General features: G+C 39.2%; 1 protein-coding gene across 2 annotated transcripts in view; it reads right to left on the reverse strand.

Annotated features, from left to right (window-relative positions):
- Positions 1 to 20775, reverse strand: part of Stim1 (stromal interaction molecule 1) — a 172309-nt gene that overhangs the window by 45543 nt on the left and 105991 nt on the right. For both annotated transcript variants that reach the window (XM_028781501.1, XM_028781500.1), the window contains exon 4: positions 5140 to 5254. In XM_028781501.1, the coding sequence (XP_028637334.1) occupies positions 5140 to 5254 (115 nt within the window). The remainder of the gene's footprint in view (positions 1 to 5139; positions 5255 to 20775) is intronic.

Raw genomic sequence — 20775 nt, forward strand, 5'->3', positions numbered from 1 at the left:
GAGAAGAGAGAAGAGAGAAGAGAGAAGAGAGAAGAGAGAAGAGAGAATATGAATTATTTCACAAAGGGAACAGTGATTTACGCCTGCAATCCCAGCACTTACTCAGAAGGTGAAGACAGAATGATCAAGAGTTCAAAACCAGTCATGGCTATATGACAGTTTGGGGCAAGCCTGAACTATAAGATGTTGTCTTTTGTTTGTTTGTTTGTTTGTTTTTGTTTTGTTTTTGTTTGTTTGTTTGTTTCAAGACAGGGTTTCTCTGTGTAGCCCTGGCTGTCCTGGAACTCACTCTGTAGACCAGGCTGGCCTCGAACTCAGAAATCCACCTGCCTCTGCCTCCCAAGTGAAGATGTTGTCTTAAAACAAACAAATGCCTAAGATTTAAAAGATACTCCATGAAAGAAGATATATGAATGTCAACTTATGTACATGAAAAGATGCCCAGTATCATTAGTTATTAAGCAAACCATAAACTAACACCAAAATAAGACACCACTACACTATGTTAAAATTTAAGAGACTGGTAACAACTAATATTTGCAAGGAGACGGGGAGCTGAGAGTCTCCTACGCTACCGATGGGAATATCTAACACTGATAGTTTCTTGATACCTGACATATGATCTAGTCATTCCACTCCTAGGTATTTTCTTAAGACACAGAAAAATGGATGTGACTCACATTTAAATGGTCACTTCAGCTTTATTTATAATAGATAGAAACTATATGTAGCTCAAATGTCTAACAAGAGGTAAATGGATTAAAGAACTGAAGTATATCTCTTCATTGTATTAATACTCAGGGATAAAAAGGATGGACTATTTGTATATGTAAAATATGAATCCCAAAATAATTATGTTAAATGTAAGAGATGCAATTTTAAACATATATATTATATAATTCTATTTAAATAAAATGCTAGAAAATGTGAACTGAACTTGTCAGAAGGTAGTTGAGTAATTATCGAGGAGGAGGAGATGACAGAGGCTATGAGATAATGAACACAGTCTGCCATTACTGTGCAGTGGCTTCACAATTGTACACATATACCAAAACAGAGACTAGAATAGACTATAAATATTTGTAATTTATAGCAATATCATCTCAGTAACTCGCATGAAAAAGCTGCTAAAATCAAGTTATGGCAGCAGCACAGGAGATGTACATAAGAACAGAGAGGAAGAATCAGAGAGGGATGTAACTTCTCTATTATATGAAGATAGTAGACCTTTTTTCTTCTAGTATATATTTAAGATAAAACATAAAATGACTGTGTTAAATATTAGGTCACAACATAGATGACAATTTTGATTCAATCATCAGAAAGAAAAATTATCTAGGGGCTTTGGAGACTAGCTCAGTGTAGGTAACAAGCTTGGCATTTATAAGGGCCTGGATTTGAGCTCCAGCACATAAAAACCAGAACAGTGGTGTGAAGGGAGACTGTGTGTGAGCACCAGGTGCCACAGGCTTGTAACCTCAGGGTTTGGTTGACAGAGAAGCAGGAGGATCAAGAGTTCAAAGATAGCCTTGGCTATTTGAGGTCCTGCCCCAAGGGAGAGAAAGAGGGAGGGAATAAACAAAATTTTTTTTCTTTCAAAAATGTAGCAACAACTAATAGAAAGGGGAGAGGAAGGAGGAGGAGAAAGTGGAAGTCAGCGGTAAAGTGCAAATGGCCTGGAATGCCTAGCTTTATAACCAGCTTCAGTCAGGAGTGTGCGCAGAGCTGTGAGGAGCTGTGAGGATCTTACTCTGTGATATCTTAAGTAACTACACATAGTTAGTGACAGGGTTATATTCCATTGTTCCACTCAATCTCCTTGCCTTGTTTTCCACATCTGAAAATAGAGATAACTCAAAACCACAGAAACTGTACATATAAGGTTATTGTGAGAAATGAATGAACATAAGGAAAACACTTAGAACAGAGCTTAGCATGTGTGATGTACTTTATAAAGTCAGAGTTGTTTCTGAGTTGCTGTTGCTTTTATTATTAAAACCTAGGGCTGGTTAATGAAAAGGTTAGCAGACTTTTCTGCTAAGATCTAAATAACACAGGAAAAGTGGGGGAGAGAAAGAAGAGAGAAAGAGAGAAAGAGACAGACAGACAGACAGACAGACAGACAGACAGACAGACGGACACATGCATGCACACACACATGCACACACACACAAAGGCAGAGACAGTCAGAGAGAAAAAAAAACAAGAAAAAACAAACACTGGTTTCCGACATTAGTCAGAGAATGTTAATAACACTAATCACACAAAAGGGCGTGACATTAGCCTGCTAATGTTCTGAACATAAATGAGTAAAGCTAATATCTACACCAGTTAGCTATATTCAGGCCAGCCAGTTTGAATCAATGCCAGAATACTACAGACCTTTTGTAGTTCTGGAAACTCACTCTAGAGAGAATAGGAGCCTTTCTCTAAATAATGAGGCAAAATATTTGACACAAGAAGTTCTTACTTGTCTATTGAACCACTGGTAAACCAGTCCTGAAAAGGTACATGTATATGACTTCACAGCAGAGAGGCACACTGCTGTATGTTTTACTGCTAAGGGCAAATGAGTCTCAGCCCCTTCTAAAAAATATACTCCATTGTCTTCCATGTTCCTGTAATTTGAAATACACTGGAAGTATTCCAAATAGTTGCTAAGTCCAGAAATAAAGTTCTGACCAGAAAATGGCCTGGGCTGTTTGTTCTCTAGTACTAGGATTCAGTCCTCTATCGCTGCCTTCCCTTGGTCACCTTCCTTTCTCAGTCACGTTTGTTTGTGTTTGGAGAAAGCCCACAAATATGCTTCTCACCTCTTGCATTCTAAGTTCATACTTATAAAACCTACTCTTAAAAACTAGGCACCTTATCACCATGCTATTAGAGAAGAAAAACAAAATTAAACAGACTGCTGGAAGACTTTCCCTGGCAATGCTAATATAACGCCAAAGCTCATATCATTGTTCCATCTCTCCTCAGTAGACAGCCTGCATTGCTGTAAAGACACATTCACTGCAGGAGAGAGAGAGAGTGTGTGTGTGTGTGTGTGTGTGTGTGTGTGCGTGTAAACTTCTGAAGAGTTCAGAAAGCTTTCTCCTACATGCTTCTTTACAGGCTTCTTCTAAATTGATGAAATGGTTAATGGAGCAGCTGCTCATTCCCTGCTCTGAATCTAATGAATCTAATGCCCTCAGATTTAAATTCTATAGTCTCAGGTAAGAATCTGCATAAAAATAGAAACAGCCTCATTCTAATGAAAGTAGTGTTGTCTGCCATCAGATGACAAGGAAATGCATTGATCTACAAGGATCAGAAGATCTACATCTAGTCCTGGCTCTCCTAAATGCATGACAATGAGCACATAATTTTATAAGCCAAGTCCTAAGTTTCCTCATCTAAAAACAAGGAAAATTAGAAACACTGGCAGGTGCCTAAAATCCTAGCTGCTTACAAGGCTAAGATCCAAGAGTCTGAGACCAACATGGGCAAAATAAGGAGACACGCTCAAAATTCTGAAGCCCTGGATAACTCACGTTTAACCTTTCTTAACACCTTATACTGGTCAGGTTTTTGTTTTGTTTTGTTTTTGTTTGGTTGTTTGGTTGGTTGAGTTTGTTTGTTTGTTTGTTTGTTTGTTTCTTCCTTTCTTCGTCAATTTGACACAGCTAGGATTGTCTTAGGAGAAAGAATCTCAACTGAGAAAAATGTCTCTATAACATCAACCTGTAGGTAAGCTTCTGGGGCATTTTTAAATTTAATACTTGATGTGGGAGGGCACAGACCACTGGAGTGATGCCCCCGAAGGTAGGAGGTCCTGAATGGTCTAAGAAAGCAAACTGAACAAGCCATGAAGGGCAAGCCAGTAAGCAGAAATCCTTTATGGTCTCTGCTTCAGGTCCTGCCTTGGCTTCTCCTGATGATGACTATAAGCTATAAGCCAAATTAACCCTTTCTTCCCTGAGTTGATTTTGGTCACAGCAAGAGAAAGTAAAGTAGGATGCATCTCCTCTATAAGAGCTTGGGAAAATGTGATTTCCAATATCTGTCTGTCTGTCTGCCTGCCTGCCTGCCTACCTACCTACCTACCTACCTACCTACCTACCTGTCTTAGAGACCAGGATTCCCAGACCCTAGGCTGCCCTTGAACTTAGTGAGGATGATCTTAAACTTCTAGTCCTCTTGCTTCCACTTCCAAGAGCTGGGATTACATATATATGCTACCACAGCTGGGTTTCCCAGTGTTGGGAAGAAAACTCAGGGCTTTGTTCATGAGAAACAAGCCACTTATCAACTAAACTACAAGTGTCCAATCCTATTGAGATCCAAGGAAGCTCTAGTCACAGAGCTAAAAGAGGAAGCTAAAGATCTGTCACTTTCTTTCCTGTCAAGTGTCATAAAACTAAACATGGTCTTTTACTCAGAATTCTGAATAAAATGCTCCAGTGGAGGGAAACAAGGTATTCATGGTTTAGGAGCTTTATTACTAGTAGGGTCTAAAATTTTCACTGATGAATTCAACATGAGTCAGTAATGTCAACACTGAAGGCACTAGCATTTAATCAGGAAGTGTTATATGTGACAATGCAGTTCAGCTCTGTGTAAATCAAATCACATTTAGGATTCTGTGCCCAACTCAAGGATCTAAGAAAAATATTATAAAAATGTTTACAAAAAGGACATCTGAATCAGAAAGAGACGGAAATATTTTTATTCAAAGATGAAGGGCTATTTACCTTGGCAGGGAGGAGTGATGGAGGCAAAAGATTCAGGACCCTATCCATCTTTACTGCCACTCAACCTTTGAGTCATCTGGGACTCAGAAGAGGTGGACTGGGCAGAGAGTACAGAACAGGCTGCCTCAAGAGAACAGCAGGCTCCTTATCTCTGGTAGATTTCTATGGAGGATAGTGTGAGGACAGAAGTTGATACACTGGAATTCAAAACATCCTAATGTAGGACAACTTCAAATCCCTTTCTCAGCATAATGACTGTAACTCAGTCTTATTCCGTGACTATATAGAATGATTTCAGTAACTCACTTCTTGTTAAGCAATTTTTGGTTGTCCTTTTAAGGCCAGTATCTATTTATCCTCGCTCTTCTCTAAACCTCTGACAACTGACAACCCGGCTGCCTGTTACCTTCTGATGACTTCCATGCCTTCCACAGGTCCTCCACGCTGATAAGCTTATCCTCACCATGGAAGGTGCTGTGTTTCACTGTTGGGTCATGGTAATTGAGGTCTTCCCTTAGGAACTGTAAGGGAAAAGCACAAAAGTCACAGGAGATACTTGTGAACCAGCCCACCAAGATCTCCACAAGTCACTTGCCTCGAGCTATACATAACACATTTCCAATGTACCACTTATAAACCCCACTCATGCATCTTTCTATGTGAATGCCTCAGTTGCTGGTGAAAATAATTTTTCACTTTGCTATATGGTTCATATGAAAAAGACAGATATGTTAGAATTCTTCCCTTATACTGTTTATCATTATCATTATTATTACTACCTTTTGAGGCAGGGTTTCACTGAACCTGGAAACTATCAATCTTCCTAGGCTGACTGGCCAGCAAGCCCCAGAAATTCACCTGTCCAACCACATCAGCCCTGAAGTTACAGATATGTGCTGCAGTGCTTGACTTTTTACACGGATGATGGGGATCAAAACTCAGGTCCTCACAATTGTGTGGCGGCTACTTTACCAACTGAGCTATGTTCCCAGTAGCTCCAATTTTTTAGTTTGTCTGGTTGCTTTTTTTGGTTTGTTTGTTTGTTTGTTTAATGTGGACAAAGTCTCATATATCCCAGACTAACCTGGAACTTCGTATGTACCTGAGTATGACTCTGAACTCTTTTTTTTTTGGGGGGGGGTTTAAAAATATGGGAGAGGAAAAAGTGAAAGAAAGGAAGAAGAAAGAAAAACAATGGCTCAGAAGAAAGAAAAGAGAGAGAGAGAAAAGGAAAAAACAAAAGAAAGGGGAAAAAAGGAGAATGGGAATGAATGAAGTTTTATATAAACTGTTCTATTTCAAATGTAATTTAAATTTGTATCTCTGTGTGTGTTTGTGTACATGAGAGAACAGAGGCATCAGATCTCCCTGGAGCTGGAGGTAACAATTCAGGGGACCTCTAGAAGAGCAACATATACCTTTAACCACCATCTCTCCTGCCCTGAAATGTGGCGGGAATGAATGTTCTACTTAAAACAATTGCCAATATCAGAGAGGAAAATATCAATTGCCAATATCAGAGTGAAAAGGGAACCTGAAGGCCCAAGAGTTGGTGCTTAAGGAGCTAATGAAGGGTTCAAGTCTTACTCTCTTTGCTCCACACCTGGGCCCACATGCAGGTGCAATAAGATGGCCAGGCCAAACAGCGACTGCCCTCCGAGGAGCATGTGCTGTTTACCCTGCCGCTGCCCCAGCACTCACATTCTATGCAGCATTTATATAGCTCACATTGCTTAGGCACAAGACCCTCAGCCCCACAGAGGCACCAAGTTTAATGGCTCCTGGTATTCACAAAAGTATTTCTAAGCTTTAAAGCATAACTCAAAAGTAGGTAAGCACAGCCCCTCTCTCTGGTCCTTCCTGCTTGAGCAGACTCATAGCTGGTCTGCCCCGGGAAGATACCATATTCAGATCCACACCAGAGGATCTGCTGCACTCAGAGCAGTTGATAAGAACCCTCCCACACTGGGAGATCAGCGGCTAAATCAAGATCAGATAAACCACCTAAACAGTGTTAAACCCCTAAAGAAATAGCAGCAGTCATTAAATGTCTCTCCACCAAAAAAAAAGCCCAGGACCAGATGGTGTTAGTGCAAAATTCTATCAGACCTCCCGAGAAGGTCTAATACCAATTCTCTTCAAACTATTCCACAAAATAGAAACAGAAGGAACACTACCCAATTCATTCTATGAAGCCACAATCACGCTCATACCTAAACCACACAAAGACCCAAAAAAAAGAGAACTTCAGACCAATCTCTCTTATGAATATCGATGCAAAAATACTCAATAAAATTCTCAAAAACGGAATCCAAGAACACATCAGAACAATCATCCATCATGATCAAGTAGGCTTTATCCCAGGAATGTAAGGATGGATCAATATATGAAAATCCATCAACATAATCCACTATGTAAACAAACTCAAAGAAAAAAACCACATGATCATATCACTAGATGCTGAGAAAGCATTTGACAAAATTCAACACCCCTTCATGGAAAAAGTCCTGGAAAAATCAGGAATTCAAGGCCCATACCTAAACATAGTAAAAGCAATATACAGCAAATCACTAGCCAACATCAAACTAAATGGAGAGAAACTTGAAGCAATCCCACTAAAATCAGGGACTAGACAAGGCTGCCCACTCTCTCCCTACCTATTCAATATAGTACTGGAAGTCCTAGCCAGAGCACTTAGACAACAAAAGGACGTCAAAGGGATACAAATAGGAAAGGAAGAAGTTAAAATTTCACTATTTTCAGATGATATGATAGTATACTTAGTGACCCCAAAACTTCCACCAGAGAACTCCTAAACCTGATAAACAACTTCAGCAAAGTGGATGGATATAAAATCAACTCAAACAAATCAGTAGCCTTCCTCTACTCAAAGGATAAACATGCTGAGAAAGAAATTAGGGAAATGACACCCTTCACAATAGTCACAAATAATATAAAATACCTTGGTGTGAATCTAACCAAGCAAGTAAAAGATCTGTATGACAAGAATTTCAAGTCCCTGAAGAAAGAAATTGAAGCAGATCTCAGAAGATGGAAAGATCTCCCATGCTCACGGATTGGCAAGATTAATATAGTAAAAATGGCCATCTTGCCAAAAGCAATCTACAGATTTAATGCAATTCCCATCAAAATTCCAAATCAACTCTTTACAGAGATAGAAAGATCAATTCTCAAATTCATCTGTAATAACAAAAAACTCAGGATAGCAAAAACTATTCTCAACAATAAAAGAACTTCTGGGGGAATCACCATCCCTGACCTCAAGCTGCATTACAGAGCAATAGTGATAAAAACTGCATGGTATCAGCACAGAGACAGGCAGGAGGATCAGTGGAATAGAATAGAAGACCCAAAAATGAACCCCCATACCTATGGTCACTTGATCTTTGACAAAGGAGCTAAAACCATCCAGTGGAAAAAAGACAGCATTTTCAATAAATTGTGCTGGTTCAACTGGAGGTCAGCATGTAGAAAAATGCAAATTGATCCATATTTATCTCCTTGTGCAAAGCTCAAGTCCAAGTGGATAAAGGACCTCCACATAAAACCAGATACACTGAAACTAATAGAAGAGAAAGTGGGGAAGAGCCTCGAACACATGGGCACAGGGGAAAAGTTCCTAAACAGGACACCAATGGCTTATGCCGTAAGATCAAGAATTGACAAATGGGACCTCATAAAATTGCACAGCTTCTGTAAGGTAAAGGACACTGTCAACAGGACAAAATGACAACCAACAGATTGGGAAAGATCTTTACCAATCCTACGTCTGATAAAGGGCTCATATCCAATATATAAAAAGAACTGAAGAAATTAGACTCCAGACAATCAAATAACCCTATTGAAAAATGGAATAAGAGCTAAACAAAGAATTCTCAAGTGAGGAAAGTTGAATGATTAAAAAGCACCTAAAGAAATGTTCAATATCCTTAGTCATCAGGGAGATGCAAATCAAAACAACCCTGAGATTCCACCTCATACCAGTCAGAATGGCATGAAGACTGGATGCCCCAGTGTGGGGGAATTCGAGGGCAGGGAGGTGGGAGTGGGTGGGGGCACACCTTCATAGAAGCAGAAGGAGGGGGGATGGGATGTGGGTTTCTGGGGGGGCATGGGGAAAGGGGATAACATCTGAAATGTAAATAAAATATTGAATAAAAAAACCCTCAAGGGATAGCAGATGGTGGTGAGGATATGGAGAAAGAGGAACACTCCTCCATTTTTGGTGGGATTGCAAGCTGGTACAACCACTCTGGATCAGTCTGGTGGTTCCTCAGAAAATTGGACATAGCTCTACCTGAGGACCCAGTTATGCCACTCTTGAGCATATAGCCAAAAGATACTCTAACATACAACAGGGACACATGCTCCACCATGTTCATAGCAGCCTTATTTATAATACCCAGAAGCTGGAAAAACCTATATACCCTTCAACAGAGGAATGGATATAGAAAATATGGTACATTTACAAAATGGAGTACTACTCAGCTATTAAAAACAATGAATTCGTCAAATTCTTAGGCAAATGGATGGAACTAGAAAATATCACCCTGAGTGAGGTAATCAAATCACAAAAGAACACACATGGTATGTACTCACTGATAAGTGGATATTAGCCCCAAAGCTCAGAATATCCAAGATACAACTCACAGACCACATGAAGCTCAAAAAGAAGGAAGACCAAAGTGTGGGTGTTTCTGTCCTTAGGAGTAACAAATACTCAAGGGAGCAAATACAGAGACAAAGTGTGGACCAGAGACTGGAGGAGGGGCCATCTAGAGGCTGCCCTATATGGGGATACATCCCATGTGGACTCAACAAACGCAGATACTGTTGTGGATGCCAGGAAGTGCATGCTGACAGGAGCCTGATATACCTGTCTCCTGAGAGGCTCTGCCAGAATCTGACATATACAGAGATGGATGCTTGCAGCTAACCATTGAACTGATCATGGTGTCCCCAATGGAGGAGATAGAGAGAAGACTGAAGGAGCTGAAGGGGTTTGCAGCCCCATGAGAAGAGCGACAACCACCCAACCAGAGCTCCCAGGGTCAAAACCACCAGCCTAGGAGCACATAGGGAAGAATTCATGGCTCCAACTGTATATGCAGTGGAGGATGGCCTTGTCAGGCACTGGTGGGAGTGGAGGTCCTTGGTCCCATGAAGGCAGGATGCCCCAGTGTGAGGGAATTCGAGGGTGGGGAGGGGGGAGGGGGTGGATGGGTGGAGGCACACCATCATAAAAGCAGCGGGAGGGAGGTGGGATAGGGGGGTGTGGGGGGGGATAGGGAAAGGGAATAACATCTGAAATGTAAATAAGTAGAATATCCAATAAAAAAAAAAGTAGGTCAGCACAAAAACATTTTGACCTACAATGGCCTTTTATGCTCCACAGCTCCCGTGTGTATTCCTAGAGTTGTTATGTATCTATCTTCCCTTCAAAACCATATGTTCCGTGGCAGAATATCCTAGTTATCCAGTTATAAACAAAACATACAAGAAATTTTTCTTTAGTCAGGCATAGTAATGCACACTAGTAATCCCAGTACTTGGGAAGTAGAAACAGCTATTCAAGGTTAGCCTTGACAATAGTAAGTCTGAGACCATCCTGAGCTACATGACAGTCTGCCTTTTAAAAAAAAATAATATTTTTTCTTACCTTTTCTTCTTCTTTCTGTTTTATTTCAAAACAAGAGTCTCATTATGTACCCCCTGGCTCGCCTACAACTGAAACTCAATATGTAGACTAGGCTGATCTCAAACTTACAGCAGTCCTCCTGCCTCTTGCATACTAAGATTATAAGCATATAGTACAATACTGAGATAAGAATGTTGTATTAGCTGGAGAGATGGCTCAGCAGTTAAGAGAACTGGCTGCTCTTTCAGAGGACCCAGATTCCATTCCCAGCACCTAGATGGCAGCTCACAGCTGTCTGTAACTCCAGGTACAGGAGATCCAATGCACTCACAGATATACATGCAGGCGAAACACACAGAATAAAATTAATAAAATTTAAAAAATATTACATTAAACTAGAACTCCAATTTCTACTATATTTTAGATAAGCATTAACCTTATTTTACTCTAAATATTGTCCTATAGCCAGCAAATAGCTAAAGTCTTAATGAGAATATTTAAAAGCAATAAAAAGTACAACAAAAATCAGATTGCTTTTTGGCTCCCAAAACAAGGATTTACTGTTTCAAGGCCAAAACAAGGAGCTCCTCTCTCAAGAAGGTCCAAGGAGGTGCCCTAAAAGTTTTGTCTTACCATGGGGAATGTAGCATTGGCTAGAATGGCAGCTCAGTAGCTCGCCTAAGTGCCAAAGCACCAGCTGTCACTAGGTATATTTAGCTCTATGAGCTCAGAAAAATGATCTTCCATGAGGTAGCACAAAGACAATCCCAAGCAGTAGTGAAGTCCTGTGGGTGGTAGCAGAGAAGGAGGAAAATACATCTCTAGATTCCTTCAGCACTGTCCCAGCTAGCCTCCTCAGAGGACAGAACTCAAGCGACTTAAAGCCAGAAGACTGGGACACCTTCAGGTGCAGGGACCTGAGCAGCTCTCCAGGGCTGCCTGCTTCCGCCACTATCTAACCTTGATCCTCGCTACGTCTTCCATGCCTTCCAAACCAAACAGCACCTCTAAAATCCCCTCCTCACAAATATTAAATATCCATGCTTCTCAGCTCTTCTTTGTATCTTAAAATATCTAGCACTGATTAGCTTTCTTGTTTGTGTTATTTATATTTTGAGGCTAGCCTTGAACTCTTGATGTTCTTGCTTGCACCTCCCAAGTATTGAGATTACAGGCATGTACCACCATGCCTAATTTGTTGTTTGTTTGTTTTTAAATGCAGGAATTTGCTATGTAGTGAAGGCTAGCGACAAACACATGACCCAGCTGTTTCAGCATCCTCAGTACTGGAATTACAAAAGTGTGCACCACATGTAAGAACTGTCATTTTAGCTGCCATAGCTCCAGGTGCTGTTTATACCTAGTACGAGGACACATGTTTCAGAGGTGAAATAACTGTCCTGAGGGGCATTCACCAGCTACTGCTAAAAGATTAGGAGAGAAGAGTCATTTCTCACTCATCTTCATGCATTTAGGTCTTCTGCCAGTTTATTTAAATACTAGAATGAAGTGGGATACAGTGAAGACTAATATAATGTCATCATTTGGGATATCAGGATCAGGAGTTCAAGATCATTCTGGATTATGTAAGACCATGTCTCAAAAACCAGAATGACCTTTATGAAATACAAAGCTAACTTGACCAACTCCTCTAAAATTCCATGGCTTCTCATAACCTACAAGGTAATGCCCTAGTTTCATAGCCTCATAGCCTCGCATTGGGGCCTTTGAAAATGTGGCCTATACATTTATTTTCCAGTGACATTCCTTCGTACTCTCCCTCCCAGTCAGACCAAGGGTCAGGGTGCTATAATAAGCCAAATACATTTTACAGTCTTTTTATTTACATTTTTTTTTCATTTGGGGTTTGTTTTAGTATGTATCCCAGGCTGGCCTCAACTATATTATATAGCAAAAAACAATCTTGGATTTCTGATCCTCCTGATTCCACCTCCAGAGTGCTGGACTTACCAGAATTTACCACCACCATGCCCAGTACATGTGGCGCTAGGGATCAAACCCAGGGCTTTGTGCATACTAGACAAGCATCCCACTAATGGCTGAACTAGATCCCCAGCCCCAGTATGTAAAACTTTACCAGAATACAGCCCCACTAATTCACTGACACATCATCTATAGCTTATTTTATACTATAAAAGTAGAACTGAAACCAGATGCAGTGGGTCATAACTTTAATCTCAGAACTCAAGAAGTAGAAACAGATAGATCTCTATGAGTTCAAGGCCAGACTAGTCTGCATAGCAAATTTCAGAATATCCAGGACTACATAGTGAGACACTATCTCAAAAAACAAAACAAAACAAAACAAAAAAAGAAAACAAAAAAAAACCTGAGTAGTTGCAAAAAAACAAAAACAAAAAACCCTAATCTCTGGATATTTCCAAAAAAAGTAACTAACCCCTCTCTAGAAATATCAAGCCACTTCCAGTTCTTAAGCAAATCATGCACTTTTATAGTTCTAGGCCTTTCCACAACACGGTCTACATGAAATGTTTTATGCCTATTAAAACTTTATGCCTGTTAAAACTACCTCTGTGTAGTTTTCCACGCTTCTAGGTAAGTTCATTGAATGCCCTTATTTATGTGTTTCCTTAGTTCTCTAGGTACATATTTATGACGGTACTCCTACTACACTATAATTACTATTTAATTATCCCCTTCCTACTTTCCCTAAGCAACTCAAAAATAGAAACTATATTTATCTATTCACTTACAGTGTAAATTCCCTAGAATACCTAATTGAATAATGAATTTAGCTCCCTAAACCCATCTCCAAGTATAGGCCCTGGCATAGAGTAGAGCATCCAGTTATTAAGTAGATGAAAGGCTGTCTCTTATTTTAAGAGTCTATCCTACAACACACAGAATACTGGACATATGTCTTACCTGTTAAGAGGGTTAAACTGACAAGAATTCAAGTTAGACCTTGCTTCTAAAGCAAGTCTTGCTAGTTGCTGCAGTTTGAATTGTGGGTTTATCACTTACTTTCAATGCATCATGCACAACATCTATAAATAGTGGTAACAATAATGCTCATATATATATATATATCACTTACTTATAAATGAGTCAGTTTATGATAACAGCTTAGAATAGTACCCGAAACAAAGTGTGTGTGTTGGGGGATGCAGGAGTTCTTTTAAGGATAATATAACTAAGTATGTACAATCCTAGGAACCAATATTATAATGCTACAGATCCCTTAGATCTAAGAGAGTCCTATAGAGGATGTAGAAGAGAGATATATCATATATCCTTCAGTGCTCGCTAACAAAAGCCAATATGCTAGAAGATCCAAAATGGAGAAAATTAAGACAACAGTCCCCTTCAAAGGTTCTTTCTGTTCTGTACTAGGATTCTTTGCAATCCTAACTTCATCTTAAATTGAAACTAGCTTTTTCCAAAACCTTCTATGGTCTGAGCCCTACCTGACTTTATTGGAGCATCAACTGCTTCTTTCTCCTATTCCTGATGGTAATAAATTCCTAGTCTCTGAAAGTACCAGCCTTTTCCCCAATCCAATGAGTTGTACACGTTACTCTCTCATCCAAAACACTCTTCTTCTTCTCCTGACCATACCCATACATAGGTATCTGTTTAGATCCAGGTTACCTATCAGTGGTCCTGAACATGGATAAAGCTAAGTTAGGTCTCCTCTTCTTCCTCTTCCTCCTCTTCTGCCTCTTCCGCCTCTTCCTCCTCTTCCTCCTCCTCCTCCTCTTCTTCTGTGACTTACACTGTTCACCTAAGATAATACAGAATCCTCAACTGTTCCCCAGCTCACTGCTACAAGGAAACTTCTTCCAAAGCAGCAATAACACCTTTTCTTTTTCCTTTTATTTCCAACACCAGCACAAGTAAAAGCAGAGAATATATATGTGGCTGATGAAGGCAGTCTTATCATGGAATCATCCTTGATGCTACACCATAATATTAGGTACATGACACAGGTTAAATCCTAAAGGCAACATCTAAGGTTGTAGCTTTCCATGCATCAGAACAGAACAGCATAGACTGGGTTACTCTAACATCTCCAGTCTTGCAAACTATTAGGACCAAAGCATCCAAAACACTCAAGGACTACCAGTTAGTGACCTTTGTTTTATGATAGGACAGAAATAGATCACTAATTAGAAAGAATTTCCTCAGAGAGAAAAGAACATCTTCTTAATTGGGGTCAATGATGCCATATCTACACAGAATGAATACACAGCACTGGACAGAATGCAGCAGGGAGGATATTTGCAGTCTATGCCCAGACCACCATGAACACCCAATCTTCAAGCTAACCTGTGTCAGTCTGTCTAATGCCTGAATGGAAAAAAAGGATATTTATAAAAACTGCAGGGATAGAAGACACTTGTAGCTTGACACCATGAGAAGCTATATGGACGAAGTCTCCAGTAACACTGAGGAAGAGATTCTCTGGGAACCCAAAGGCCACTCAAGCCAGGAGAGCAGTTAGGGTAACTGCAGATTCTCACCTCACTCAGAGGAACAAGTTCATAGCACTAAGTACTCACATTAAAAAAAAAAAAGGGAAAATCTCATACTAATAACTTAATAGCACACCTGAAAGCTCTAGAACAAAAAAAGTCACACCCAAAAGGAGTAATAATCAAGAAATAATCAAGCTCAGAGCTGACATCAATAAAGTAGAAACAAACAAACAAACAAAAAATACAAAGAATCAGTGAAACAAAGAATTGGCTCTTCGAGATAATCAGTAAGGTTGACAAATCCTTATCCAAATTAACTAAAAGACAGAGAAGAATGTTAAGATTAACTGAAATCAGAAAGGGATTTAACAACAAATACTGAAGCAACTCAAAGAATCATAAGGACATGCTTTAAAAACCTGTACTGCATTAACTCACATAATTCACCAAATTGGAAAATCTAAAAGAAATGCAAAACTTCCTTGATACATACCTCTTTCAAAGTTAAATCAAGACCAGATAAGCAATTAAAACAGATGTATAACCCGTATGAAATTGGAGCAGTCACTAAAAGTCTCTCAACCAAAAGAAGCCAGGGCAAATGGTTTTTACTACAGAATTCTACCAGATTTTCAAAGAAGAGCTTATACCAATATTCCCCAGATTATTCCACAAAAGAGAAACAGAAGGGGCATTGCCTAGTCCATTTTATGAGGCCAGTTACCCTGATATCTAAACCACATAGAGACCCAACAAAGAGAATTACAGGCCAATTTCCCTTATGAACATAGGTGCAAAAATTCTCAATGAAATACTTGCAAACCAAATCCAAGAACACATGAAAAAGATCATCCACCATGATGAAGTAAGATTTATCCCAGAGATGCAGGGACAGTTCAACATACATAAATCAATAAATGTAATCTATCGCATAAACAAACTGAAGGACAAAAACCACATGATATTCTCAGTACATTCAGAAAAGGCTTCTGACACTCTACTACAGACACACTTGTTCAAACATGTTCTTGTTGCTCTACTCACAGTTCCAGAAACTAGAAACAACCTACATATCCCTCAACAGAAAAAGATGTTTTTAAAATGTGGTACATTTACACAATGAACTATTACTCAAACATTAGAATGAAATTATAAAATTTGAAAGTAAAGGGATGAAACTAGAAAAAAAATCATTTTGAGTGAGGTCTCCCAGACTCAGAAAGACAAATATGGTATGTACTTACTTATACGTGGATATTAGCTGTTAAGTCAATGATAACCAAACTACAACCCATAGAACCACAGAGACTAGGTGCAGAATAAGAGACTAGAGGAGAACAGATAAATCTCGTTAGGAAAGAGAAATAGAATAAGTAGTTATGGATGGATGAATGGATGGATGGATGGATGGATGGATGGATGGATGGATGAGCTGGAATGGGAGGATCAAGCATGGAGGGGGAAGGGAGGGGACAAAGGAAAGTATTTAGGGACAGCTAAAATTAAGAGCTGTTTGAGGGGTAGTATAGAAACCTAATATAGTAAAATCTTCCTAAAGTATACACATATATGAAGGTGATCTAAATAAAATCACTAAATAATGGGAGAGACAGAGCTCCAGCTGGACATCTCTTGTGTGCATGCTACCAAAAAAGTAACACAAACACAAATCCAGACACGAACACTGCGATCCACAATGCTGGTCTGCTTTACAATATATGCTATGGCAATTGTGGCACACAGGCTTGTGGGAGTAGCCAATCAATATCTAATTTGACTTGAGGCCCTCTCCATGAATGAATCTATACCTGACACTGCTTGAGTGACTAAGAACCAAAGACTAGAGAGCCCAGAGATCTAGAATAAAAACATATACTGCTGTTCTTTAAAAAAAAAAAAAAAGTAGCAATAAAATGACTCCTAATGACATTCTGCTATACTCAGCCATCTTCAACGAAGCTTCCTCCTGCTGTAGATGGGAATAAACACAGAGACCCACAGTTAGACTTTATGTAGTAAGTTAGAGACCTTGAAATGCTCAGGGAACCCCATGGAAGAGCAGACACAAAGAGTGTGAGAGCCAGAGGGGATGGAGGACACCAAGAAGCAAGGCCTCTAAGCTAACATTATGCACATATATATAAACTCACAGAAACTGAAGTAGAAGGCACAGGCCTGTGTGAATCTGTACCAGCTAGGGTCCTACTCCACTAGTAGACACACACCTCTATCCCTCCCCCAGAAGCAATCTCTAATAGATAGCCACTTGCAAATGAAAATTTAGTTTCCTCCAAGGGAGTCTCAATGGACAAAAAATAGTATTCTTACCATTAGGCTGCATGCCCAGCAATAGATGGTCAACAGAAAACAAAACAAAACTCAGCAGCATCTCTGGAGATTCTTTGTCTAATAATTTTCAGGGCCCTTTTTTTTTCTTTTAAATTTTAACTAATTACTTTTTAAATTTTTATTTATGTATTTTTTTCTCTCTTTTTACCCTATAAGTCCTTTGTGTATGTATTATAGCTCATGGTTTATTGTTTCTATGGGATTACTAGATGTGCAAACGAGTGAGTCTCTGTTTCTTGTGCCTTCTCTTGGGCTCTTTCCTTCTGTTTGTTTGTTTTGTCCAATTCCAATATGTTAGGTTTTGTTTTATATTGTTATATTTTGTTATATTGTATTATCTCATAGAAGCTTGTTTGTTTTCTAATGAGAACTAGGAAGAGAGTGGACCTGGATGGGAGGGGAGGTGGGCAGTAACTGAGAGTAGAGGGAGGGGAAACCATAATCAGGATATCATTTATATGTCAAAAAATCTATTTTCAGTAAATAAAATGAAAAACATAGGAAGATCTTTTTCAGAAACTCTAAGGGCATATAGCAAACAAAGATACACATATGCTCAAGAAAATCTACCAAAATTTGATAAGAAAGCAAAAGTGTAGCAGTCTTTGGCCCTGCTATTGACTCTGCCCACAGAGATAGTAATTCTGTTACAGAATGGTGTAGGTTACTTTTCTCCTAGATGTCTAGCTGTATCCTGGAAGAGACAGAACACTAATATTCTGCATCTTGCTACCAGCTACCTGTGGCTGGTGTCAAGTTCTATGAGTATGGTCACCAGGTATGCCTGTCTTCTGCTCAGCCCTCATACTGACAGGATGCAGCAACACCACTGAGGATACTGGACCTCCAACGACCAGTTCCATAACTAAGAAGATAACAATTACACTTTGGGACAGACAAGCCATGAAGACCCGAAGCTACTGATGCCCATCTGCTAAGTACTCAGCTCCTAAAGGGAGAATACTATCTAAGGACAGCTCTAGAATCTTAGCTCAAAGGCATTGCCTGGAATAAAATCAGGCTTCAAATCCCTGTAAGTTCAAGACTAAAGATGCCATGTAGACAGTATTAGTTGTGATAAAATGCATCTGGAGAGATACAGATGGTTTCACTGAAGTAGTCCCCTCTTCTTTACAGAGGATGCATTCTATTTCCATCCCACCCCAACACAAACAAACACACACACACACACACACACACACACACACACACACACACACTATGTTAAATAGTGGATAGTACCAAACACTGTGGAGTATTTTTTTTCTCATACAAATATACCAATGATATGTTAACTCCATATTAGGATGATGATACGGTGACCATAACTTTTGCAATTTGAGATATAACAACAAAATTCTCTTTACACTTTCACAAATAGGTTGATTTTTACTGCTTAACAACTTCAGCATACTTTTTTTTTCTCTTTAACTGAAACTTTCACCTTTTCTCCAGAAACACTTAATTGTTTTTTTTTTTTTTTGGCATGTCCAATTTGCCAGCATTGCTACTTGTTCCACTTCTATTACATAATCAAGGGTTACTTGAACATAGCACTGCAATACCACTGGATGTATCTGATAATTCAGACAGTGACTAACAGGTAGCTATCATATATAGCAAGGATACTCTGAACAAAGAGATGATTCATACATAGGGTTGGTCAAAGCATTTGATTTCAACATTCTACACAGAATAGTTCATAATTTAAAAGCTTATGAATTGTTTATTTATGAAATCTTTCATTTAATATTTTTATATCATGGTTGAACTAAAATAGATGAAACTAGGGAAAATAAAGGCTATTTGAATATGGCCAATTATAGACCTGAGACTTTGCTAGAGAGAACTGGATAAAAAAAAATAGCTAGGAAGGACTCCCCAGTGCAAGTACAAATCTCAAGAAACCATCTCTTCAAAGGAGATCTAATATGACAGGGTCATGCTAAGTAATTTATGCCCCAAGGCACTGCTGAAAATAAGAGAGTAATAACATTATAACTGATGGAGCTTCAAAACTGGATGAAGCAGGAAAAGAGATATCAAAGACAGCTCTGCCAGAACTATTATTACCATAAAATTACTATGTACATGTGTAAGACTGTACTTTCTATGGAGTGAAATCAAAGAAAATGTAGAGGAAGACTATTAAAACAATCTAGCTAGTCATTAAACAAGTAAAAACAAGTAAATAATAAGTCCCATAGAAGTTGGCATAGTACCTGAAGTTGCTATCATATGCCCTTTCAAAAAAACCTGCAAGATGATGAAACAGAAAAGTAGGACCACACAACAGAAAGAGGGCAAGCAGCAGAATTCCCTTTAACAGTGACCAGATGTCAAATTTAATAGAAATAATACCAGAATAGCCATTATAAATACGTTCAAATACTAGAGGAAATCATGTATGCTAATCACCTTCCCATTACTGTGACAATTACTTGAGAAAACCTAAGGGGAAAAGGATTTATTTTGGCTCCTGGTTTCAGAGGTTTTGATCTATGGTCAATTGGATCCATTGCTTTTATGCCTTGGGTAAGGTAGAAACATTGTGGCAGAAGGGTATGAGGAAGGAAAGCTACTCTCCATATGGTGGTTGGGAAATAGAGGAAGGTCTTAGGAATAAGGTATAACCTTCAAAGGCTAGCCTTTAGTGATTTCCTTCCTCTAACTGAACCTCTCCTTTCCATTTGGTTATTAATTGAAGTTAAGCCTATTGATGAAGTAAGCTCCTCTCATGATCTAACCCCCTTCTCAGTAGTACCATTACCTAAAAACTAAGCTTTCTATACATGAACCTTTTGGAAGAATACTTTATATAATACCATGGTTCAAGTAAAGGTAAACATGAGACAATGTTGTACCAAGTAAAGGCACACACCTATAATCACAGCCCTTGGGAGGTAAAAGTGGTAGAATCAGAAGTTGTCCTGTTCACATAGCAAATCTGAGGTGCCTGGCTATGTGAACCTACATATGGAAGGCCTATGGCTATTGGACACTGAAAGGAAATGAACAGAAACTAGGTAACACACTACTGTACTGTGTGAATGACTCTGATTTACAAAGGATCCTTTATAGCCATGTATCTTTTTTTGAGCCTCCTAGCACTCATTGAAGATATCTACTATTGATATCTCTGAGTGGTGAAGGAGTTTCTGTAGACACCTCCCTGATCATGGCTCCCAAATGGGCTATGTTTTTGGCTTCCTACCTTTAAGACTTATCAAATTTCCTTTTTCTCAAATGTTCTTCTTTTACCTAGCAAGCTCCAGCTCATCTTTAAATATTAAGTTCCAGTTTTATCTCCTCTCCAGAGCCTGCTCCAAACATACCTCAGTCAAAGTAGAGCCAGCTCTATTGAGTGTTCATCATGAGGACAAAATTATAAGTTCTTCAGTATGATGTAGTCTGCCAAAGGCCTGATTTTCTGACCTCATCTCCCATTTTATCTCCCTGTCCAATTCAATGTTCAAATTAAGAGACTACTGACTCACGAGTTCTCGGTGACATCACACTTGATCCTCTACCTGGTATATATATACTTCTCAGCCATCTCCCCAGGATAACTGCT

This window comes from Grammomys surdaster, unplaced genomic scaffold, assembly GCF_004785775.1.
Source record: "Grammomys surdaster isolate TR1022 unplaced genomic scaffold, NIH_TR_1.0 458, whole genome shotgun sequence".
Classification (NCBI taxonomy): Eukaryota; Metazoa; Chordata; class Mammalia; order Rodentia; family Muridae; genus Grammomys; species Grammomys surdaster.